This window comes from Falco cherrug, chromosome 5 (assembly GCF_023634085.1).
Source record: "Falco cherrug isolate bFalChe1 chromosome 5, bFalChe1.pri, whole genome shotgun sequence".
Taxonomy (NCBI): Eukaryota; Metazoa; Chordata; class Aves; order Falconiformes; family Falconidae; genus Falco; species Falco cherrug.
The window spans coordinates 68,378,850-68,404,902 of NC_073701.1; the positions used below are offsets into that span (position 1 = coordinate 68,378,850).

At 36.4% G+C, this 26,053-nt stretch overlaps 1 protein-coding gene across 1 annotated transcript in view; it reads right to left on the minus strand.

Moving 5' to 3' along the window:
- Positions 1-26,053, minus strand: part of UPF2 (UPF2 regulator of nonsense mediated mRNA decay) — a 68,091-nt gene that overhangs the window by 27,076 nt on the left and 14,962 nt on the right. Inside the window, exons 5-14 of the mRNA XM_055710666.1 lie at positions 25,512-25,709; positions 23,502-23,651; positions 18,255-18,358; positions 17,654-17,739; positions 10,817-10,925; positions 9,539-9,652; positions 8,269-8,385; positions 2,352-2,537; positions 1,616-1,819; positions 729-1,004 (exon numbers count right to left, since the gene is read on the minus strand). Coding sequence (XP_055566641.1) covers positions 729-1,004; positions 1,616-1,819; positions 2,352-2,537; positions 8,269-8,385; positions 9,539-9,652; positions 10,817-10,925; positions 17,654-17,739; positions 18,255-18,358; positions 23,502-23,651; positions 25,512-25,709 — 1,544 coding nt within the window. The remainder of the gene's footprint in view (positions 1-728; positions 1,005-1,615; positions 1,820-2,351; positions 2,538-8,268; positions 8,386-9,538; positions 9,653-10,816; positions 10,926-17,653; positions 17,740-18,254; positions 18,359-23,501; positions 23,652-25,511; positions 25,710-26,053) is intronic.

Below are 26,053 nucleotides of genomic sequence, written 5' to 3' on the forward strand. Positions count from 1 at the left end.
ACTCCTCCTCTACAAACACTATTAGCTGAGGACAGCAACTTAATGAGCATTCTCTTCTCCAAGCTGAGTAAACCCACAATGTGAGCACTGACAGCCTCCTGATCATTTTGGTGAGCCTCCACCGGACCCAGCTTAGTTTGCTGATGTCTCTCCTCTCATCTGCCAGGAAGCCCTGACCTGGAAACAGTGCTCCAGATGTGGTCTCACAAGTGCCAAGAAGGAAAGTGAAAAAAGAAAAAAAATCATTCAAACCTCTGGCTACACCCCTGCCAACACAACACAGTATGCTGTTGGCCTTCATCACCCTAATGGTGAAAAACTTTATGTCATGTTCATACAGTACAGGAGTCCCAGACCTTTTCCTGCAAAGCTGCTAAGTAGTCAGTACCAGGCAGTATTGCTGCATGGAGCTATTCCATCCCAAATAGAAGACCTGATACTTACCTTGGCTGGAATTCACAAGGTTTCTGTCAGCCCATTTTCCCATTTGCTGAGATCCCCTGAAGGGGGGGAACCCAAACCCTTCAGTGAATCTACCGCTACCCCAGTGTCCTGCAACTTTGCTGGAACAGTAACATCTACATATAAATCACTTTAAAATAAAACTGCTATCAGACAGACAGGATTCTAAGAACTATAGTGCTAGAAAACAATGTAAGTAACAGAGTGACTCATGTTCGGCTTGTTAGAGAAATCTACAGAACTACATAGAATTTAGTTTAGCATACCTGAAAATATACAAGGAAGCAATCAAGTTTACGTTTGCTGGATCCTCTGTCAAAATACTGCCCACAGGTATCGAGGATAGTACAAACTAGTCTGATTCTGAAAAGATGCTCTGGAGGATCCAGTGGACTAGGACTACCATCAGGGTTCACACCAAATGATGTGAAAGAATACAGAGTTCGAAATATTACAGCTGATTCCACCATTCGATAATTGTAAAGCTCCCCCAAAAACTTGGCACTGCTGATCCGCCGTTGGTTAAACTTTGGCTGGTTAACCTTTATCAAAAAAGAAAACAAAAAAATCACTTTATCATGCAGACACAACAGAATCTTTGTAAAAGGTTTGTTGTTTGGTGGGGTTTTGGTTTGCTTTTTTTTTTTTTAAAGAAAAAAGTAGTATACAAAAATTGATGCATTTGTTATAATTACAGATGGTTACTTCTGGCTACATACACTAACAAAATCAAACATTAAAAAGTAGTTATGAAAGCTGGTCAACTAATAGTTATTATAAAGTTCACATACATTTAGCACACACTCTATCTTGCCCAGATAATTCCTGTAAATTCACCTATCAAAATATGGACTAGTCTCCAAAGTTAAGGTGCATGAATCTGACTACACTGTGAAAGAACAAATTGTATGCCATTACTACAAGGGGAGCACAGCAACTATCCTAGTAATGTCTGCAGTTTGCTGGGGTTTTTTTGGGGGTGTTGTTTTTTTTTAATTTAAATAAACCCACACAAAGCAAATAACTGAGGTAAAAAAGTCATCAAACAACAACCCAGAATTCAAGGACACCTTTCTTTAAGCAAGATTATTTTACTATTTTCCTTTCAACATAAGTAGATGAATATAGTTTAGTAAGAATGTCAGTTGTTTACCTCCATTCCTAGTCGAATATCCTCTAGTACTCCATCCACAACATGAATTCCAACATCTTCCTGGTATAAGACCAACCCTGCTAAGAGGTTGGCTACACAGTGAATACTATTATATTTCACATTCCAGATGTTGATCATACAGCATATAACATAGTCTTTTACTTCCGCATCCTGCCAAGGCAGCTTGCGCATCTGTCTCAGGACCTAAACCAAATTTTAAGACAAACAACATTTTAGCAGGCAAAGTAACAGGTTACTCACTGTCATCCCCACATCTCTCAGCTGGGATGAAATCTCTGTAGGCACCTGCAAGCAATCTCATTCTCTTTTTCAAGCATCCTCCAGATCTGCAGTAGCTATGGAAAACTCCATACATGTAACCCAACTTCTGTTCTCTAGCTACTAATGAAGCTGTCCAAATCTGTTCTGTAATTTCCTTGCTCTTACAGTCTGTATTTAACTGTAGCCTTTTATCTCTTACTCTGAACACAAGGTACTTAGCACAAAGATTCTCATTTCATTCTATATTTGTGCAGCACTTAACGCTGTGGAGAACACAGGTCCATGAATGGAACTTCTATGCATTCCAATAAAATAAATTAAGCTATCTTAAAATTTTTTTATTCCTACTTGATCTCTCTTGCTTGCAATTAAAAAAATTATAACCCTCCCCAAACCCTGTAGGTACTATATCACTTCCAGTAAAACCTGTATTAAAGATTTCAAAAGGACTTGCCTTCTCTGTGGTGACTTTGGAGAGATCCTTGTAAAGAAGCTTACGAATATATTCCTGCAAAGGAGGACGTTTTTTCTTCACAGTTTTTTCAGCTGGAGGGGGATTACAGTAGTAATATGCATTTTCTACCATTGTAACATAGCGTGCATCAAGATGCATTGCTTGTTTTTTTCTCATCATTTGTTCCTGGAAATAAATGCAAATGTTCAACTAAAGACATTGATATATTACATTTTCAAGTCAAAGGCTTTTACATCTACGTTTGGGACAAAGGAAACATGAAAGATCACAGAAAAGTAAGTTAAAAGCTTGGGTAGAGAGAAGAAAGGACAATGCATGTATGTAGTTCTGGGTTGCTATTTCCAGGATCATTTTTCTTCACAATCCCCATTTTAATAATGGTTCACCTATGGTGAAAAAAGTTTCAGGACAGTATTTAAAGTTTAACTTGAAATCTAATTGTTATGATTTAGATAAATGATTAATAAGATTATTAGCAATTCCATTCAAAACATGATTTTATTTAACTAAAGTAACTGAAATATTGATGTCTTGACACAAGCATAATGAATTATCATAAGAGTGGCAATCTATTTTCTACATCAGTATGCAACTCCAGAAAGTTTATACTGATGGTTTCACATTGCTTTTCAATGGTTTAGGCAATGACATTTTCCTTATTACATGCTCCATTGTTGTTTACCCAAGCAGAATAGGTAGTTTTTCTTGCAGTCGACCACAATGTATGACTTTGGGGAAAAAAAATTAGACAAGTAAAAGGTTACTACATCAACACTAATTACTGTGCTTAACTGTCAGGTTTGTCCTAATTTTCCTCACTGAATACAATCTTCTCTCCATATTTCATCTTGAATATGTACTTTAAGATTTATTTTGTGGGTTTTAAAAGTTTCTTGTATCTAAAAATTCTGTACAAGAACTAAAGTAGCTGTTCTAAGCCGCTGATTTTTACAGTTAAAGATGACAATGAGCTTAATTCCATTATAAAATATTTTTATACACATATGTGTATTTATGTATATATGTGTGTAATTCTGTAAGTTGCACTGCATTTTTATGTACAACATACGATCCCATATATTCTAAATCACTCTAAAGTGGTTCAACAGAAAAAGAAACTGCACCATTTTAGACTATTATTTAATAGAGGTTGGCTAAACAATAATTTACAGCATCAAACAGATAAACAAAACTAAGGTGTAAGTACTGTTCTATCACTATACGCAAATGTTACTATATACATTCATGCAGTCCAGTAAACTAATGAAAAGGGTTTAAACCTTTTTTGATCATTAGTAAAGAAGTACAATTCTTCATGCGGTGGACTTTCCAATAAGATTGAGTAATTTAAAGTTTCTTTTACAAGACAGTGGTTGTAAATATACTTAAACAGCTCCTTAACCTTGCGTTTCAGCTGCTAATTCAATAAGGAAGAGCAGCTTTGTGTAACATAGTAACTCAACAAATAATGTGATTTGCCTCCTAGACTGCTCTATTCCTAGGAAGACTAATCTGACAACAATGCTAAGGCATTTCATTTTTAACCTTTTCCATGACACAAATGGCCTCCCCTTTGATTCCCTGAGACTGCTCCCTTCCAAATGGGAAATTTCTGTCAATTAGTAGCAAGTTTACCTACAGATGCTTAACAAATGCATACATAAATTGTGGGGAAAAACCACTTATAGTACAAAGTTCCAAAACCTAACAGTGTCATCATATACGTTAATGTCACCTTTGCAAATTTTTCACCTTTTCTAGATGCATCGGGAGAAAATACATCTTTACTGCCTTAATGACATTTATCATGCTTTACTATAAACTGAAAAATGAAGTGGGGCAAAGTAAAGCATACCAGAGAAAATGGCAGAAGGGCTTGCAAATAAAATTAAAAACTCACTAAAACTACATAATTTTTCTGTCCTCCTGTTATAAAAAGTTGTACATTATACTGTAAATAACAGGTTATAATTAAAATGTTTCTTCCCAGATGAGACAATAGGCACTTCCCCACGTCTCAAAATCACTGTAATTCATAATCTTTTTGAGCAATCCCAAGTATGTATTCTAACTCTAAGTGGATGGTATTAATCTTAATCTCTGTTTAAAATCATCACTATTTTAACCAACCATGTGTATTTCAATCCTTTTCCATTTACGGCATCAAGTCAGATGGACAGGCAACAAAGAGAAACCGTAACAATACACTGCCTACAATAACAAAAAACCTTGACACATTTCAGAAGAAAAAAGCAAGACCTGCAGTCTAAAGCACTTTAGGCTAACTCGTTTTCCTAGTCTAAAATGAAGAATCACAAAGGTAAAGCATTACATTTAAAGATTAGGTTTCTGGTTTTCCTTTAATAAAAAGATATCACAAATAACATTAAAATATCCAAAAGTTAAAACAGAAAAAGGGTTTAGTGTTTGGTTTTTTTCTTGGTACCAAAACCTCTCTGTATGTAGCGTATACTGCAGATGCATTTCAAAAGAAAATCTGGGGAGAATTAGGAGATGCTCCCCTGGTTAATAGTCTTGCTCTTGCCCCCCTCAAGGTGATAACATCAACCTGCATTGCAAGAAATAGAATTTTTGCAAAGCAGACCAAAAAAAAAACAAAAAGAGAGAGAAGGGGGGAAAAAAAAGAGAAGTCACCAAGTAAAACATAAGGAGCAGGAAAAGCCCATTTCAGAAAAGCATTTCAGCATGACTAACATTTACATTATCAGATTGTAATAAAGATTGTAATAAGATACTGAAACAGTTCAGCTTCTCCTTCCCTTTACTACCCACACTACCCTGCTACTTGTTCAACAGTTCAAAATCAAAATTCTAAACTTCTTGGAAGCACAGCACTGTTATAGTGAATTAACAGTCTCATTCTAATTGTAATTCTACAATTACACTGTCACATCCTCCCACAGTTTCAACTCCCTCTACGAAAGGAGTCTCCCCAAGAAACGGCCACTGTGTAGCTTAAGTTCTATATGTTTATGAATAAAAGTGATCTTGCCCTAAAGCTTTAAAAGACAATTGTCTAAATTAAAGGATTAAAAATGCATCAGAAGTCTTTTAATACCGAAACTTGGTATTCTTTTAACAAGGCCAGAACAGCATAAGACAAGAATTTGACATTTTAAAATGATTATATTAAAGAAACATAGATCAAGATAATACTGATCTTCCTTCCAAAGCACCAATTAAAATAATCCAATTCAAATAATCTATTTATCAACAGACCAACCCTAAAGCCAAGCTAGTTTTACATCAGTATTTTAAATTACATAAAGGATATTGAATTTGAAAGACTTGCCAAGAATGATTAACAGAAATAAACATTGCCCTGATAAAAGAATCTTTAAATAATTTGCGAAACCTGACAGTAGTTCTACAAACCCAGAATGTGACCATCAAATGTTTCTCTGAAGTCACTTAGTGCCACTAAGTTTGTGGCACTCTCACAGAACAATTTAGTGCCTAATAATTAATTTTCCCTAAATAACTTTCAAAATCCATTCTTAGCTATGACTTTCTTCCACACCAGGACAAAGCAATATTGTCTTTAATAGGAGACATATGGCCTGTTTGACATCTTACTACATAATATATCGTCAGCAGTGAAGATTTAAGACCAATAATTATCTGGAAGATCAACAGGCCTTAATTCTACTAGTAAGAGTCATTGGTAAGATCAGCTTTACACTTCCTTAGACTTTTACCACAAAATCCTAATTAGCTTGCTTTAGGAGTCATCTTTTCTACAGAATACACTAACTGGTACCACACTATTTAAGTAAAAATGAAATCTCTACATTCTACAGGGCAACATTAGAAGAGGCAGCTGTTAATATGGTTGTAGAATATAAATGTTAAGCTTATTTTACATCTTAATAGATATTCCAAACTTACTTGTCATCTCTAGCTTTTCTCCTGGTTCCTCAATGTGTAAGAAAAGGTTACTTATCCAAAATCTTGTGAGGCTTTAAGCCTCAGTTATTGACAGAGCATTTGTGGTTTGTCTCACACTTCACAGTCAAGTCATGTTTAGCATTCATCCAACAGATTTCAGCAATACAGCTAACAATCAGCATTTTTGCAGTGCATAAGACTAAAAGCAGTCTGTTACAAAAAGCAACTCTGGTAAAGGTATTTGATTTTTCCTGACCTCTAAAATTTTTATTAACTACAAGAAATTGGTAGCAGTGAGTAAAGTGTCTTTTAAAGACAATGGGCTAGTGTTTTCAGGGGAAAATACTTCATTATGGACAGGAATATATTTAACGATAAAACACATCAGCTGGCAAACCTTTCGAAAACTGAGAGATTGAGCCTTTCAAGATACAAAGTACACTGCAACAAAAATCACGAGCTGAGAACTTGCAAATTATTTGCCAATCTCTATCCTCCTGTGACTGACTACGCCACTGAAACAACGCTACAACATTCTAAGATGTTCAGAAAGAAATAGCATTTTGTAGAAAAGAAATCGTATGATGTACCCAAGTATGTAACAACTACGTCTTCATTAACTCTACAGCATGAGAAGGGAGGCTATAGAGTCAAGAAAATGACATGTCAAGTATAAGCCTGTGCTTTGGTAAGGAGGAGAGAGAGCAGACCCAGCAATATTTCAGAGTTTAAGTGCTGTGTCTCTACAGAAAGAGATTCCAAACACTTACAACTGCTCCCTTCCAGAAGGGTAAAATGTCCACTTTCTCCCCCAAACACAAATACTACTTTCTTTACTGCAGATACACATGTCTATATAATTCCTGCAGTGCACAGATTTGAAGGGAACATTAAAACATCTAGTCATACTTCTAATACAACAACATGGGCTATTAGTAGGTCTGTATCTGCTTAAGTTGCTTTTAATTTAACGCAATTTCCTATGGGTAGTATCTATTGTTGATGGACTTCAAACACGTTTGACTCAGTCTCTTGGCTTGGACACAGACTTTTAGGATTGTCTCAAGCCTGTAAACATATTATTCAGGGCTCAAATTCATACATTAAAAAAGACCCAAAGTTAATCCTTGTTATTTTTAAATCTTTGCCAGTACTTACCTAGACTTACAGATACCACTTCTACTCTCACCTTAATTACCAATCTCCATTTCTAAACCCCCTTCCTCTAGCATCTTCATAAACTTTTTCTTCAAATTCAGAACCTCAGGTTGTTATGCAGGGCGCATAAAGGCACACTCTCACGGCTATCTTCACCTCCAGCTGAAATATCTTACTATCTCTGGTTCGATTTACCACCATTTTCCCCCTCAAATAGCATCTCAAGCATGTTCAGGTACAGCTACCATGTTCTTTCAACCTCATCCTCTGCTTTTGCCCTATCTCTGAATTATCTGAAAAACAATAGTTTTTTTGCTTCAGAAACTAAATTCTTTATTTACATTTTAAGTCATGAACAGATTTATAGGTCAGCTGGAGTTCTCCAGCATACTTTCAGAAAGCTGTTCTCACAGGAGGTGCAATCTCAGAGCTGAGACAACACTGGACAGGCTATAAATAACAAGATGACAGGTCCATAGGACTACAAACCAAGGCTGATAGAGCCAAAGCAGCCCAGGACTCGCACATATATAATACTAGTCCATCTCAACCCCATTCCGCAATGAAAAGGCAAGATTTCAGGAAAATTGATTCATTGTCCTCCCATACTTGTCTTCTTTTTATTAAAGAATCTTATCCTCCCTGAGCAGCCAAGATAAAACTTAATGAAAGTTTTCACTTACAATTGTTTCAACATTGTAACTGACAATTAAGATATTAGTCACAATCATTGTTACAGTGACACCACTTCACAAAGCCAGAAAATAGAAGAATTGGTTTAATTAAGTGCATGACACCCTCCCCCATAAGACGATGAGTCTCCTCTTACCAAAAGAACACTGGTTCTTAAGTGAGATTCTGGTGATCTAAAGAGGAATCGTCCACAGGTTTCCAGCAGAGTACATGCCATTTCAATATGGTGATGAGAGAAGTCTGACAGAAGCATCTGGTATATGTTTATGTAAAAACACAGCATGTTAAGCATCTTTTTCAACTGCAGAAAACAGTAAGTTGTATCTACCAGACTTTACATTCCATAGTCTTTAAGAAAAAAACCGCTAATTGATTTTACTGATCAGATGTCAACAAAACCCAAAATATTCATCTTATTAAAAAAATATAAGAACTGTCTAGACCCCAAATTCTGACTCCAGAAGGCTGAAACACAGGACAGTTCCTAAGTCTAGCATAAAAAGACTACAATATTAAAACAAACACTGTAATTTCTCCCATATTCCTTCCAACTCAGGCACATCTCCTTTAAAATTCCTGCTGCTAGACTGGAAAATCACCAAATAATACTGCAAAAGGACACCATAACCTCAGAGCACATCTAATTGAATTGTATTGTTTAAGTTAAGCAATAACTACAAATTAATAGAGCTTTGCATTTTACAATAACCTATAGATGAGAGAAGAAAAATTATGAGTAACTATTTAAGCATTCAGCTTCAATACCTAATGAGTCCATATAAATGAAATTATTCCCACCAGAAGCCATCTTAATTCAAGTGAGTCTTCAACCACCTTTTATGAAAGGCACTTTTATTTTTTTAAACCCATTTTTAATTTGGTATTTGACATCAAGGATAAATTTGAACGTTTAACAGCATACAAATCGAGACTATATGCCTAGAGGTTAATGCTTTCCACAGATTTTTGTTCCTCAACAGAAGCATCTGCTAAAATGGCACATAAGCCTTTCCTTGCATCACTGAAAAACTTTCTGCCTTTAACCTCTCCCCCTTACTGTTATTTTCTCTGTAAAAACATTAATTGAGATCAACATAATGAAAGTTTTGCAATGTCTAGTAGATAAGTAGCAATGTCTACCATCACTTCACACAGAAAATTATTAGCAATTTGATTATGTCCAAAGGTGGAAGTTTATTTTAGTATATTCCTACCACTACAAAAATTAAAACATTCTAACTTCTAGAACAGCTATAAAAAAGTCTCCTCACATACAGTAGCAGCAGACATTAGGGTTAAAACATCTTAAGCAATGAATTAATGGATAACATCATCAACAGAGATACGAAGGGGAACAGGACACAACATCAGCACATACAGTAATACAGGACTGTCACAACACTAACCTTTAAACAGTGGAGAGTATCATTTTTGGAGAACATCTTAAACTTGGTAAGTTCACCAATAAATCTCACAGTTTTATTCTTTGTTTCAATGTTGATCTGGTCCTTTTTTCTTACCTAGGGGAAAAAAAAAGTTTTATTTTAGGCCCTCAAAAATACCTACCTCTTAGAAATTACTTTGACCTGAATGTGTACAATAAGCTTGGGAATTCAGCAGTGTCTGGTATTTGTGTGGTTCCTTATGCTCTGTTTTTACCTATCACTGAGGTTCCTAAAAGTTTCTACAAACTTGTTTCTTTAGAAGCTTTTCATTTTCTTTCCCCATCCCCCCAAAATACTGAAGTCCTCTGACATACTTAATGTTATAGACATGCATCCACCTGGCCACCCCCACTTTAAGTAGTGGTTAAATATTCTAGATTCTATATTTTAAAAATCAACAAACAGTCTCTATATGAATATGACCACTTGTATAGTCCATAAGAAAATATTAAACATTGGCAGCTTTTTCAAGCCAGGTTAATAAAGTAAAGACTTTTTTTTTCTTTTTAAAATTACTGACATCCAGCATAATTTTACTAACAAAGTACAAATTTATATCTACCTCTAAACATAATCCACAAAATAAAAAATGGTATTTCTCCCCAACAGAAAAAGCTTAACTTCAGATAGTTAAGACTTCAGTACATCTGATCAATTCATACACGTTTTTAACAGCAGTATTAGAAAAAAAATTTGAAATCTGTGCCATAAATCTCAGAAAACAGTGAGGGAATCATCACTGTGCACCATAACCGATTTGATTACAGAACTTAGAAGAATGTGGAAGAAACAATGCCACAAAATACGTTTGTGAGGAATATAAAATTCTGGTTGATGAAAACTGTAAAAAATAATTTGACTTAAGCACTACATTACAATAATAACAACTACATTAGAAAAGTAACCTTGTAGTGGGGAACCTGTTGTTAGAATAGGTTGGTTCTCATTTTGAATGCAACTTATTAATTTACAGAAGACTCAACACTTACTGTTAAAGCAGTTTCTAATTTTTGCAACTTTTGTTTTGTTTGCAACTGTTGTACAGTTCATTTTAATACATATATATGCAGGCATACATGGTAAATTGTAATTCTAGAACAAATTTGCTTGGCTGACAAATATTCACTGAATTTAAGAATTAGTATCAACATAAAAACAAATGTTATTTTATTCCCCAAGGGATGACTTATTAGCAGACTGGTTAATCTGAATGCAAAAAACTGAATCAACAAAACATACATGAAACCTGAAATCCCCTTTCAGCATGGAACAAAGATCCTCTGCTACATCAGACATACACGGATGCAATGTGGCAACCAGTCTTGCATAAAATGGTAGCAAATCCAACCTGCAAACAAAGGAGTTTATAAAATAGACAACTAATTTATAAACAGAAATGCATTTCTGTCTACAAATATGGGCACCACTTTACTTGTGACAAGAATGAATGTATGTGTACCGACAGAACTACGTACATGCAGTTTTATGGGCTCACACTTCAGACTGCAGCATCATTTAAAAACAACAAGACAAGAAGGTATGCCACCACATCCTACTGGAATCCTTCGAAGTTAATTTCCTTTCAAAACTACTGCCTTAGGTGAAATGCCAAACACCACCTTACCTACAGAATTTGACCTTTAAGAAATCACCAGATACAAACAAAATTCAGAACCCATTTCAACATTCAAAACGAAAAATTCTTCCACAACTCCATTTATTACCACTTTTTTTTTTTGAGTAGCAGCGGACATACCCAGGAAGGCAAAAACATCTTTATTTCTAAGGCAGTGAACTTCTACATGAATGCAGTAGTTATTACATAAAATAAAGCTCAGCAGATGTGATGTGGCAACCCTGTTCCCCAAAACTAAGCTAGCAGTCCCACAAACATTACTTCAAAATTTTCTATAGAACTTTCCTTATTTTCTTTTTCTTTCCTGGATTATATGCCTTCATACCCATTTCAAAGTACTGCATACTTCCCTTAGGGAATTCTGGAGGGCAATTTGTATTTTCCTTGTTTTGTACTTTGTTCCTTTCCATCAAAGACTATCTGGTTGTAGAAATGGGATAAGTGCTCTTAAACCTGGTTTGCACCATCCTGTAACAGGACACAAAACGTAACACTGCTGCTTTGTGTCAATGTGTATGTATCACTTAAATGCAGAGAAACCAACTGCACTCTGAGGCCTCGTAATATTATTTAACGAGCTGAAAGAAGTCTTCTTGGTTTATTTTCAGAATGTAAGTCAATGCTCCAAACACATGAACTGCAGAATGAGCCTACTGTTTTAAGTGTACAGAAACATCTTAAATTTGCATGCCTCAAGTGAGAAATTGCCTATAAGTGCCTATAAGGGAAAAATGGATCTTGAGTTTACACTTTATGAAGTTTTAAGGTTTTCCCTACTGCTAGGGAAAAGAAAAAAAAATACCAAGAGAAAAAATCTAAAAGCATAGCTGATACATTGAGCTTGCCCTGGCATGAAGTAAAACTGGAAGAGCATAAAGACAAAAACCCCAAAACAAAGAATACTCGACCACCTCCCCTCTCCTTTCTACTGCTATGTCACTAGAGACATTTCCAAGATCTTTAATATCCACTCACAGAAAGAGGGATAATTATTTATTTCAACTGTGGATTAGAAGCGTCAGAATATACTACCTGGAAGAAGCAGCCATAAAACTCCTGGTGAAACATTGCAGGTAGCCCAGTTACCTATTTAACAGTTTTTATTCTCTCCTGTTAATCGATAACTGAAGCAGTATTTACATTTTTCAAGCTTGTTGGAACACACAGTCACGAACGACTAGCCACAGCAAGTTACTATGATGTTATTAAGCATTTAGCCATTAACTCTCAGAAAAGTGAAAGTCTCATTACTTCATACACACCTACAAAAGCTCAACTAAGAAAGGACTTTGGCTGAATTGAGGAGGTGTATTTGAACTGAGGGGATTTCTGTATGGTATCTCTTTTAAGAGAAACAGCTGAAAGTTTTATTCTGGTCTGAACAAGTACCTGCCTGCTGAAAGCTAATAATTTCATCTCTGTGTAAAGTGAACATACCTGGGGGAAAATTAAAGTCTTAGAGCACATTGTTGTTATTCCCTTACAGAATACAAAAGGTTTCTTCATGGGGAAGAATACCAAGACTGGGTATTTAGAAATAGGTGAAATATAATAAGGAAAAGCCTTAGGTCAATTACAGTGAAATTGGCAATCAGAGATTGAATCTGTTCCCTCTCTCACAGGGGAGACACAAATTCATGTTCAGAAGTGGAGCTCTCACAGGATCAGTGGCACCATCTACTGGTACTTGCATAAAGGCTTATCAAACCGGGTTTTCTTTTCTCCAAAAGCATTTCTTTTCCTTGAGAAGGCGGGGAGAAATTAAAAAAACCCAACAGGAATCCCACGGGATTGCTTTCCCTTCCTACTCTTCTACATTATGAAGCAAGACCTAGCATCAGGGATGAGTCAGTTACTCTTTGAAGCCCCTGTTAAGCATCCTAAATATAAAGTATCACAGTAAAAACCCCACTACTTCTGACCATTGTCATTTTGACCACACACTTTGGGTTTAAATCTAGTTAACTCTGGATCACATGGACTCCACTTCAGTGCTGAGTACATCTTTTCCTGTAAGTTTCAAATGTTAAACAAAACAAAAAAACCTCAGAAAAATAAAACAACTTCACTCAAAATTAAAGTCCTAATTGCAATCTCTCTAGAAAATTGTATATCCAGAAAGTATATATATATATTTTGTACTTTTTTATATATATATATATATATATAAAAAACACCTACACCCAGAAAGACTGAAGGGGCATTTTTACATTTATTAACTGGGATGCTCCCAGAAAGCCAGCTTAAAGAATGAAGTAACACAGCAAGAACTCCTGCCTCAGAAAAATAATCATAAACCAGATAAATGCAGCGTATTCACAGGGCCTGAACAGGTACAAACTGCCACCGGCACTGTTCAGTGGGAAGAGAATGATGCAGCGGACCTTGCACGCTGCCAGATAACCACTTTTTGCTTTTCTTTCTTTGCCATGGCATAAACTCCTTGATCTCAAGCACATCCCTCAGTTTTATCCTTAAATGAGACACGCCACTGAAATACTGTTAAGTCACGTTCAATTGAACAAAAAGAACCTGAGGATTCTCAGGATATAGAGCTACAGGACTACAATTTTTTCAGTTAAAATGCTCAGAAATATGCAACACTCAAGAAGCAGTTAATTAATAACAGTGAAAGATAATGCTAAAAACTTCTGAATGGCAAACAACGGATCCTTTCCTTAGTAAACTCACAACTTCAGAGATCACCCTAGATGGCAACAGCAAAAAAATCAGAAGCCACAACTCCTATTTACTGTTTAGCATTTGGCTAGAATTGTTTTGAATTTAAAGCATTTTAAACTTTGCACATTGAAGCTGAAAAATGTGACAGAATTGCTGTATGCAGTTTAACATAAATAATTACATGTATCTGTACAGGAAGATAATTCAGTTAGATAGCAAAGAATTACATATAAATACCCTAAAGCTGCAAGCAGTATGGGTTAAATCACTGTATTGTCACTTTATTGCAAACTATGTAGTCCTGAACTAAAAGGCTAATCATTAGTTTTAAAGCAATCCTCCAATGAAAATCTGAAAGCCACTTGTATGCTAACATTGAAAAATCTTTTTAAAAGGCTTTCTGTTCTGTTGGGTTGGAGGTTCAGATTGCAGCTGAAAATATAAATGCCATCCATTCATAAGTATTTTACAGAGCAGTGCAATGATGTTGTATACTAACACTAATCTACAGTTAGTTCAGGAAACACTGTCCTTTTCTGTCAAGTTCAGGTTTCTGTCTTGAAGAATCCTGCATTTGTCCCAATCTATCCAACCCTAGGAGCAGCGAGAAAGCTCCCTGGCAACACTGCATAATGACTTCAACTTTACGGTGTCTGCCTTACTCCTCCTACATGAAACCAGTTTGTACTTTCTTGGTAAAACTGTTGTCCCTGCACATTTCCTAAAACTCTTTAAGATCTCTCAAGAGTAGAAACAGAACTGACTCGGTTATTGAAACACCTTATTACTGCTGCCAACATAATAGCTAGACTTGGACAGCATTATCTTACATGCTTGGAGACTAAATGCTTTGGAAAATATACTGGTTTATCTACACCCTATAAAGGACACTGTTCCTCTGAGTCTTTCACAAAAATACCCAAAACCTAAAACCCCCACAAAAAAAACCTCCTCCAGGACATAAACACAACAAGCTTTCTTCTCCCATGGTATCCCAGAAGGATATTGCACAAACTCCTGGAATTAGTAAAAACCAGTTGCAGCAACAATAACGGAAGGTAAAGACATACCATTGTGGCTCAATGAAGAGATAAATGAAGCAAAACCACTGTCAAAACATAGCATACAAACCTTCAAAGCAGTGTATTATATAATTTTCTAAGTCAATTTGTAGCATTTTATAGCAGCCATTAGTACTGTGTGCCATATACACAATTCCACAAGGATTATAAACGTTGATTTCAAGACAGAAAGCAGAACTGCTCCTTTACTAACTGCAGTAATAAAGCAAATCTAAATAATACGGATAGATTGCCATTTGAAGTCATCTGCATCTATGGGCAATTCAGCAGGTATTTTCAATGCAACTGTCTGTGGTTCAGAACAAGCAGCTCAGTCCACATCCTGTTTCTCCTGCTTAGTAGTCCAGGGACAGGCACCACTAATGCAGGCAAAAGAACAGGCAGATATACGCTACTGAACTTCAGATCTTACAGCTGGAAGATGGAGCATTAATTAGTCCAGTAGGTCTCTGAGCAGACAGCAGAAAAAGGTATTAAAATACCTTTTTGTACGTGGAATATTAATATTTCCTAATATTAACAATAATATTTATAATTAAAAAGCAACAGTGAGAAGATCAGCTGAGCCATTTCAGTATTAGTTCCAACTATTAGAGAATTGAACTGTCACGAAGATAGCAGCTTCTTGAGCCAACCACACCATCTATACTAGTCTACTAGTTCCTACAGAAAAATTAATCTTTTTAAAATTATTATAAAACACTTTTGTGGGATAATGAAACTACCACTGGGAGGACAGCAACAATGTGGAGACTATATATGTTTCTGGGAACTTACTGTGTTCCTAGTACAGCCTCATCAAAGACACATCTCCTTTTTTTAAGTACTACAATACACAAAAGAATTTAACTTTTGCTTTCATGGTATCTATGAAACCAAGCTGCTGGATTTACAAGCCATTATGATGTTGTTCTTTGAAAAAACCTCTTCCACTGGGGACAATGTCAACAAGTTCCTTCAGATCATTATCATCTAGCACACTGCAGTGGATTATGCAAAAAAAATAATGCATCTTCAAGGAGATTCTAAGAGTTAACAATCAATTTAACCTATCTGGAATCCACAGCACCAGAAAGAAATACAGAGCAGTAGTACAAATATTACTGTATGTTCACAGACCAGCCAACAAGCCCCTTTTAATTTTGCAAACATGGAAAATCCTCTATTATGGTAGAGCTGAAGACAATAATTTAAGTCATCCTGCTGATTTATATTGCTGCAGATGTCATAGACCATGAAAAAAAAAAGTTCTTCTCAAACTGTGTTCTGATGCATTTCATGATTACCAGCAGGCTGATAAATGGAAACATCATTTCCTCTACACCGTCATTCGGACTGAAGAGCACCTAGTTATGTCTAGCACAGAAGATATTCAGCTGCCTGCCTCCTCTATCAGTCATATTTCAGGCACAATCAGGCCTCTATCAAAGCCTCCAAAGACTGAGACGTCAAAACCTTAATTTTTAGAGAAAAGAATGCATAAGAGAATGGAAGATTATGTGTACTATCTAACTGCAAAACCTAGTATCAACATAAGAGTCAGGTTAATGGATACGGTCAGCAAACAAACCATTGCTTTATATACAGCTAAAAGAGCAGGGTTATTAGCACAGGAGATGCTTATTGCAGATGGAGTGTAGAAATAAGCTAGAATTAAGGTTGAAAACACAGTGTAGGAAGTGATTAAAAGGAAAACACCACAACAAAGTGTTTATTCAAAGCAGTAGTCTACACAAGTTTTGAGACAAAATGGACACTCAAACCATGTTTCTTCCCCCAGTGTTAAAAGGGAATGGAATCCAAGTGGTGTGAACTCTTAACAGGATATCCAAGATGTTGATGAAACACTTGAAACTAAAATCAGGATCAAAACAACCAGGAGAAACAAGGCAAGGTGGAGCTGGAAGAGCGACTCCTTCATAATTGCACCTATTTAAGTTACACCTATTAAAGGTGTAAGTTTACCAGAGAGCAGAGAAATATATTATTCTTCCAATGAATTTAACATTTTTATTTTAACATTTGCAATCATTTTGTAAGCAAGGCTCTTCCTGGAAGTGCAGGGACCTTGCTTACACAAAGAGAGACAAGGAAAAAGAGCAAAACTCTACACGGACAGAAGAGGCCAGGCTCAAACTATTCTACTTGCTTTCTCTAAACTGGATGGTGTGGAATCCTCTCCTGCTGCAGAAGATACAAGGCTATTATAACAACTATGTACTGTATCAGAATTAACGTACCACAGAAAATCCTCCTACCTAAACTACACTGTGCTCTAACTATTCACAGGTTCTTACATAAAGCGGTGCAAGTTCTCCTGAATTAAATATATTTTCCTTTTTTGATAGAAGGTAGGTTTTGTTGGTTTCATGGTTAAAAAAAAGTAATGAAAAGATTCACTATAAACACGCAAGTACCAGAAAACGGAAGTAATTATTAAAAGAATTTACACTGCTGTGGCAAAATATTGTGTGAATTGCTTCATCATGAATCCTAAATATTTCTTTGGGGCTCTAGCATAAATTGGTCCAGAAGTGCACATCAGTAATAAACAAATGCTACTTGGAACATACATTGGTTTTCAGTTACTTAAGCAGTTAAAAAATATACACATATATCATATGTTAAGTTAAATAACCAAAGGGTGGATCCAGCTTGTTCCAATTCAGTTCTTACCTCTGTCGAGGCACTATGAAAAGTGCTCGTACTAGTTTTCTTCTGTTCGCTTTTGTATTCATATTCATGCAAAAATCCATTGCTGCCTATAAAGAGAATAGTCAATACAGTACTTCACCTTTAATGGAGTAGGTTTTTTTAAAGCAATATAGCATGCTTTTCAAAAGCATCTTTTAGAGCTATTGCTGTTACATGCAGCTGCTTTAAAAATAACCAGAAAGAAAAATCTTCATTTTTGTCTAGAACTGACATAGCCAGAAAACACGTCCAGTTACAGGAATACAGACTGATTCTTTAAATGAACACAAGGACGAAAGCAGCTGTAGGTAGATGAAGAGTAATTTGTCAGGCAGTAATGGAGGAAAAAAGGAAAAAGTCAAGTCTACTTCCAAAACAAACACACATGTAAGAAAATGGCCAGACTAAATCAGTATCACATGGTATTTGGGCAATGGCTAAGTGAGAAAAAGAAAGTATTTCCTCCAGGTTAAAAATTAATTCAGCTACCGCTAAACTCCAAAACTTCAAATCTTTATTTCTGATCTATTTGATCTAGCATTATAGCTTTTAAGAGTGGAAAAAATGAAAACTATGACTATACCTTGTCTATGAGGTCTCTGTTGACACAGTTTGGAAGCTGCTGGAGAAAAGCATCTACTATAAGTTTTAAATGAGATCCAGTACTGGCTTCTTCATCCTCTTGTTCTAACAGAGTGAAATAAACAAGCAGCACACATCTTTAAGCTATGAAATATCATGATTTACAATCACATTCCCAAAACACAATGCATTTGTAATGATCAGTTAAACATTCATCCACAGATTCAAAAAAATAAGATACAAAGATGAATACAAAATTTCATTTTTTAATGCAAAAAAAAAATAAATCCATTAATTGTCCAGGCTGACAAAAGTCAGAAGTATCACCTTCAAAACCTGTATTTGTATTAATGAAGTTCCTTCCCTCCTAATTTATACTGTCAGCAGCATCATCAAATATATATTCCTAGAAAACTATGGTAACTTCTTGAGGTGATAAAAGGAGGACCACAAGAAAGCCCAAACATGAAGGAAAATAATACAGGAATGAAAAACCCCAAACACCTTAATGCAACTGAAGATTCTACTTTTTCATGTATGTTTGCTCTGCAGGAGGAATAGAATTTTTGATCAAAAATGTCCACTCAGATCATTCTTTCATCCGGTATGCTCTTGACATCTTTTCACTTGAGGCTCTAAAAGCTAGAGGCCAACCTAATTCCTTCAGCTTACAGAAACAAGAGTATAGAACCATAAAGCAACAAGAAGGGAGGGTTGATCATGTAGCAATTGCAAGGCAAGTGACAACTTGTTTTTCAAGCAAATGCTTCTGTGTAATTAGCAACATGGGGAGCAGTGACAGTGACCTGTATCTACTGACTGAGTCAATAACACTACTCAGGTAGAAGACTGCAGGCCAACTCTACCACTGAAATCCAGATTTTCTAACATTAACTGTAAAGATCTCACCAAACCAATCCCCCTAGTTACCCTCCAATTGGAAAACCGTAGTATGCCTCAAAAAATGTCCAGATTTTACTAGAGAGGCATTTAGTTTGCTCTATAGCACAACACAGGTCAAAACAATGAATTATAACACAAACACTCAGAAAGAACCCTTCCTCAGCCAAAGGAACACTAAAGAACACTACTTCCTGAAATAAGGATCATCATGAAGCTTGGTTTTCTTTCAGTTTGAGGATGTTCAGTAGTAACAGAAGTACCCAAGACGTATGTGAAAGGAAAACAGGCACAGACTTCAGAGGAGAATATGGTGGTGGTGGTCGAAATCACACTCAAATAAACTACAAAATACCCAACACCTGGTGAAGTCACTATGTCTTTACAGACTAAACAGTAAGAAAAACCAGCATGAGAACACCCATTCCTTTTTCAAGTTACTGAAAGGCAAAGAGATAACAAAGATGCTACACTGTAGGACTTTTTTTTTTCTTTTTCTTGTTTTTGTAAACTGCTAGGGGCAGGGGTTGAGCTTAGGTAGACAAATGCTAAGCATTGCTCCAAGGAACACTGCCAGATTCCCAGTCTTGAAGGTACTAGAGATTAAAGCAGACAACATTTCCTCCTCTCCGGCACAGGCAACTAGAAGTTGGAAGAACAAGAAAGAAGGGTTCATTAAGAAAGGCAGAAAAAAGGAAGGTGTTCCAGGTGGCTCAGACAAAAGACTACCACAAAGTTTTAAATGCTAATGGAACCCTGACTCTCATCATCCATCTAATCAGAGCTGGAGTTCACTAGGATGCATGCAACAGCTCAAGCCAGATAATTTTTACTAGCAAGTCTTGTTTTAAGGCATTTTTCCATCTAGGTATTTATAGGCACACTTCAGAACATTCTTTTATCTTCCCCTTTTTCCCTCAGAGCAATTAGTTGTCTCACCTCAATCTTCTACTCAAACTGACTCAATGCTCTTGAAATAAATTAAAAAAAATAAGTCTTTGACAATTCAGTCACTTTCCAAGACAATCTTTCAAGATGCCCCGCTACCACATTCGATCTCAACAGTTCCCAAATACAGCTATTCTTTCACTGGTCCTCTCCTTCACTGGAGGGCCACAGATATTCTTAAACCGTATTTCTAAGTATTTCTTTCTCATCGTAGTACACAGATAGTTTTGAAGTGGAAAGGCTCTTTTATAGTACCTGAATCAGGTTTGTGACTTAAGATAGAAAATTAAGAATTTTACAGTGACAGGAAATGAAACAGTCATGGCTTCCTTCTCTAAGGCAAATGACAATTCTAGGTATTTAATTCGTGCAAAAAAAATCACTCATTTCTTGATTTTCACCTTGATCCTCTTGAGTTCCACCGTTTCATCACCACCACATTTTTACAACGGCATTACCTCTTTTTAAATATTTACTACCAGTAGTTACGTGTAACAGTTACAGTTAGACTATTTGTGATAGTCTATCTGGGTGCAGATCAAATCATGCAGTATGATCACTGCAGAGACTGAAAGTAAATCTCTTTTCTTTTTAAACACCTTTATATTTAACCAAAAATGGATGCAACCCTGCAACTTCCAGGGAGCAGAACTGAGAAAGCATTAGAAGACACTAAGGACTTACTGAAGTCATTCTCCTGCAACGATCAGTATCAAACAATCTTCTACTTCAGCAACAACAGTTATTTGCCTTCCCCTCTCCCTACACACATACATTTTCTGAGAAAACCCTGGCTCCCTTATTGGCAACATCTTTTTTTTACTTTTTGCAAAACTCTAAACTTAGAGCAGTCTCTCTCCTAGAAAATCCACTCTGCCTGAAAGCTTCAGTCTACTTTGTACAGCATCACCCAGACAGTGGAAATAGAATTGCTTTTGTAATGCTAGTAGCTATTCCTCTGTAAGACAAATTTCTGTAATGAATCTGATGATGCAGGAGCCCTCACATTCAGATGGTATAAACCAACACCATAAGCAAATTGTTGGCTGGATCCCGCTCTCTGCACAACACTCAGGCATAGTATTAAAGATCTTGTTTGTTGAATCAAAGCCTCACTGAGGAATGTGTTCAGAAGCCAGTCTCACAACTCCAAAAAATATTTCTTAATGACTATTTTTAGATTTTTCTTCAATTCCTGCTTTTCTGATAGGTTTTCTGATAGATTGCTAGCTCTCTGAACAGTGTAGTAAAATTAAAAGGATTGACTTTGAGATTCCTGTGCATTCCTGTGCAACCTGCTCTAGGTGAACCTGCTTTAGCAGGGGTGTTGGACTAGGTGATCTCCAGAGGTCCCTTCCAACCCCAACCATTCTGTGATTCTGTGACTTAATACTTCCTTCTACACATCTTCTCTGCTGCTGAACAACCTTATAAAAACTGGTGCTAGATCAATATGTATTAACATCACTCTTCATGCTTCCAGTACCCTTCATGGCTTTCACCCTGTCCATTCCTTACTTAGCATCTTTGTCTTCATTCACACAGCTTCATTTTTACCATTTTACCTTCTCTCTTAAAAATAACCTCAAAACTCACTTCTTGCAGCATGTTTTCCGCCACTATTTTCAGCTCCAGTGCTATCTGCTCCCTTTCTCTTCCCTGAGCATATTGAAAACAAGAAAATTAAGATTCACTCAAAGTTAACACAATAGAGAAACAAAATAAATTAGCTGAATTCCTGGTAAGCAAATCTCTTCAACTAACTGCATCAACTTTCCTTTTACACGTCATATCTTAAATTTAGCTAACTATAGACTCCAACCAGGGCAGACCTGCTTTAAAAACATACACTTTGGAAAACTGCCTTGTCTGCCTCGTATTTGGATGGGGGAGAAAAGACTGAAGTGACAAGTGATGCAGAAGTAACAGAAGATATGCAGTGCCCACTGTCTGACTGGACTGTCTACCCCATTTATCCTGTTTTCCCCTCTGTAATTTACTTATTTCCTCTGTCAATGAAATCTACACCCCAAGTCATCACCTTACATCAGGCTAGACGGGGCTTTGAGCAATCTGATCTAGTTGAAGATGTCCCTGCTTATTGCAGGGCAGGCAGACTGCTTTAAAGGTCCCTTACAGCCTTTCCATCTTTCAGGAGGAGTCTGAAAAGATCTGGCTCTGGAGCTAACTTCTTTGAATCTGTGAGGTGTCACAGACCAGCATAGTCCCAAGATGAATTTCAGCTCATCTAACTTTAGGTACACGAGAGAGTCATCCAATTTAAAGATTGACATGCCCTAACCCATCCGTATTGCCACCTGAGAGAAACTTGCACTTTCAGTTGTTCAAGCTACTCAACGCCCGAACTGACAGATCCATTCATGAGCCTGATCAGATGAACCCATGCTTTAAACACTGATACACATGCGTTCGCCGGGGTCTGAACTTCTCTGCTTTCACTGTGAACCCCATGGCTTGAAGTTCTGGCTTTAACTTCCTAGCTTTTAAAGACCAATGCAGATTCAAGCAAGAGGATGATTAGATTATAAATTCACTAGATCAGGTAGGATTTTCACTTTTAAACCACAGAATCTCCAGCCAGTCAATTCTAGATGTGATTTTTCCCATACACACACACATTCTAAACACAGAACAAGTTTCCTGCTTCAGAAGTTAAAAGAATCTGCACTGGCCCTTGGAAATCCAAAGCAGCAAAACCGATGGGTCTTACCAACTGGGCTCAAAGAAAACTCCTCACTTGCTCCTTTATACAGCTCTCAATACCTGCTTTACCCCTATTTAGTACTACTGAAACAAAAACTTGCAATTCATAAGAAAAATTCTCAAGAATCATTTTGCTGCTGTTTCCCTTAGTAAAATTAACACAGCTAGATTTTCACAGATGCCATTTGCAGCCCTTTACGCATAATTAGAGGTTAGAATTCTTAAATACTGCTGTGTAAAGCTGTAACATCAAAAGAAAAGTCTTTAATGAATAACAAGACAGAAAGGCAGAGATGAATCATAGATTTCAAGGGAAGTTAAAAACAGAAAACAATTTATTAGTACCCTAAGCACATTTGATGAAAAAATCGTTTATGCATTGAAGTCTATATACTCCTTTCTAGTCACTTTTCAGACAACTGCCTCCACATTCTTTTTTAAAAGCTGTATGAGGGCAACAGTAACTTTCACTATATAAACCTCCATGTATTTTTCACTTGTAGCCAAATGTCTCGTTTTGATTGCATTTCTGACCACAATCCTAACGGTTTCTAGCAACTACTTTCATAACTAAATAAATCTCCCTGAAGTCACTCTACATACTGACTAAAAACCACCAAGCTCAAAAAATGCCACCAGGGAACACCAAAGAATTCCTAAAAACCATTCTTTTTACCTTGCTCATCAAGCAGCTTTTTTGTAAGATCTTCTGCCTCATCTCCACAGTCTAACTCCAGGGGATCATCATTAATATCCAGGTTCTCCAGCTCCAACTCCAAATCCTCACTCCCAGATGCTTCCTTGTTATCTTTGGCATCTTTTGAATCTATTTAAAAGTTCAGTAGAAATATTAAATTATTAAATATACACAGTCACGATTAGAATACAGGAAGACTCGCATTTTGTTAAGTGTCTTCATCTTGTTAAAAGGAAATGGGACAAAGAATACCCACTTCTTGAGACGACACTGTCTCATCTGTTGGGTCTCAGTGGTTTGATACCCTCCATGCAGCTTTAACCACACGCCTAAAAATTGTAAACGTTTACCTGCACTGGGGCCTGTAAAGGACTGCCAACAGTTTTTAGTGCTTTGGTTTGTTTCAAACTATACTTGGTACATCTTCATTGGATGACATGCATACATTGAAATGGAACAAGATTTCAGAAATGTAGCAATCTAAGTCCAAAAGCGCTTAAAATGTAATTGCCAGGCCATCACATGAAAGTACAAGCAAACAAAACGTGCATACTGGGAAGGTCAGGTAAAAAAACATCCTCCAAAAGCCTAGTAACCGAGTATTCACAAACAGTATTCAAAAAGAGCCAGTTTCAAAGATACTAATTCTAATGCCTGCACTGCATATTCTTCATAGCTCAACTGGTAACAAAATGGACAAAGCAAGGTAAGCAAAAGTGTTTTACGCAGACAAAGGGAAAAAAAAAAAGCAAACAGCAGAACAGGAGGAAGATACTAAAGAAATCATGCGCTATGTAGAAGGTCAAATAAAAATCGTATTTTCCTTGAAAACAAATAATCTATGAATCTCTAGATGAAAATTCGGAAAGGAATCGCTAATATTTTTCTTGACAACACCACCAGTCCAGCATACAGCATTTTTCCAAGAGACTGCTATCTACATATTTTGCTATTCTTTCAGGCCTCCTTCAAACCTCACCTGCAGCCTACACATCATAAAAAAAAGTAATTTTCAAGGCAAATAACTTTATTAAAATACTTAAATTCTTCAAACAAAAATGTGACAACTTCTAAACAGTGCACACATCATATGGAAACAGCAGATTCACAAAGCAGGCAACCTGTTTAGAATGACAGATGAAATTAGTCTGGAATGGACCTTGGTGAGGTCTCCAGTTGAACCTTCTGCTCAGAGTGGCTGAGCACTCTATTCACATCAGATTTCTCTCACATTTTTTCCAGTTATCTTGAAAAATCCTTTAAGACAGAGATTCCAGTCTCCCTGGGCAAGCTGCTCCAACACCTAATTATCCTCACAGGGAAAGTTCAGAATTTAGAAATCAGAAAGAAGGCCATGGGCTATAAAGTTGAAATTCCATTAATACTCAGCCCTGACCTACTGCATGTGTATTAGAAAACCACGTGGCCTGTGTCTTTGCTGGCATTTCCTCAATGCCAGAACACTGCTCTTATCCAAAGATGCACCTTGTTACACTTTGAGCCAGCGATGGTGAATGTAATTTTCATCCTGTTATAACTGAAAGCCTACCAATGCCTGGCTGTGAACCTAGCGCTGCGTCAGAAATGAGGAACCACCCAGATCTTTAAATCTACTGGAATTTCGTACTGAGACAGTTAGCTACCATTAACAGTTTAGTGGAAAAAAACCAAAACGAACACTAACCATCTTTCAAAGAAGGTAAACTTTCAGGTTTCCCACAGAAAAGTTAATGTTTACTCACACTGCTTAATCTCCAATTATTTTAAATTTAAAATCCTATCACTATTACAATGCATTTACTTTTTTTTTCTTCCTTAATACCATACCCAGATATAACCCTTATCCCACAGTTTCTTCCCTAAAAATTCATCCAAACTGGTGTACTCTTCTGATCACCACAAATTATTTCATGAGACTCATTACTTCCATCAAATTTGTATACCTGTTGGACAAGATATGTTAAAAAACTACTCATCTAAGCGTTCTACCTCTTGATTCATCTTTGCCAGATTCCTTGTTCTGGGAACATTTTTCATTATCTTTAAACAAAATTGCTGGCACAAAAGCCTTTAAGTCAATGAGATTCTCATAGAAGTTTCTAGCATCTTCATCTTCCCAGATACCCCCTTCCAGGTCATATTCTCCAGGCTTTCCTGGTGTGAAAATATCAATACCAGGTCCATGTTCTGCAAAAAGAGTGAAACCGTAAGTTATTTGCACACATTTCTGATTTCCTAATGGTAGGCCCCTTGAAAGATTAAAAACAATACTTTTAGAAACACATTAATGCATTTATTACTACTACTGTTTTCACTTAAATATTGCAATGTATAAAGTGCTTTTAACAACCCAATCTTAATACTAGATACATCAGTAAGTTATCTTAAAATTGTAAATTTGACAATGATAGAAAACACAGACAGTATCAGCGTGAAAGTCAAATCAAGCAGCACATTATGTGGTAAATTAAAAGGAAAGCTGTAACAGACTAACTCCATTAGCATAAAAAGTAATCGCTTTGAGTATGATA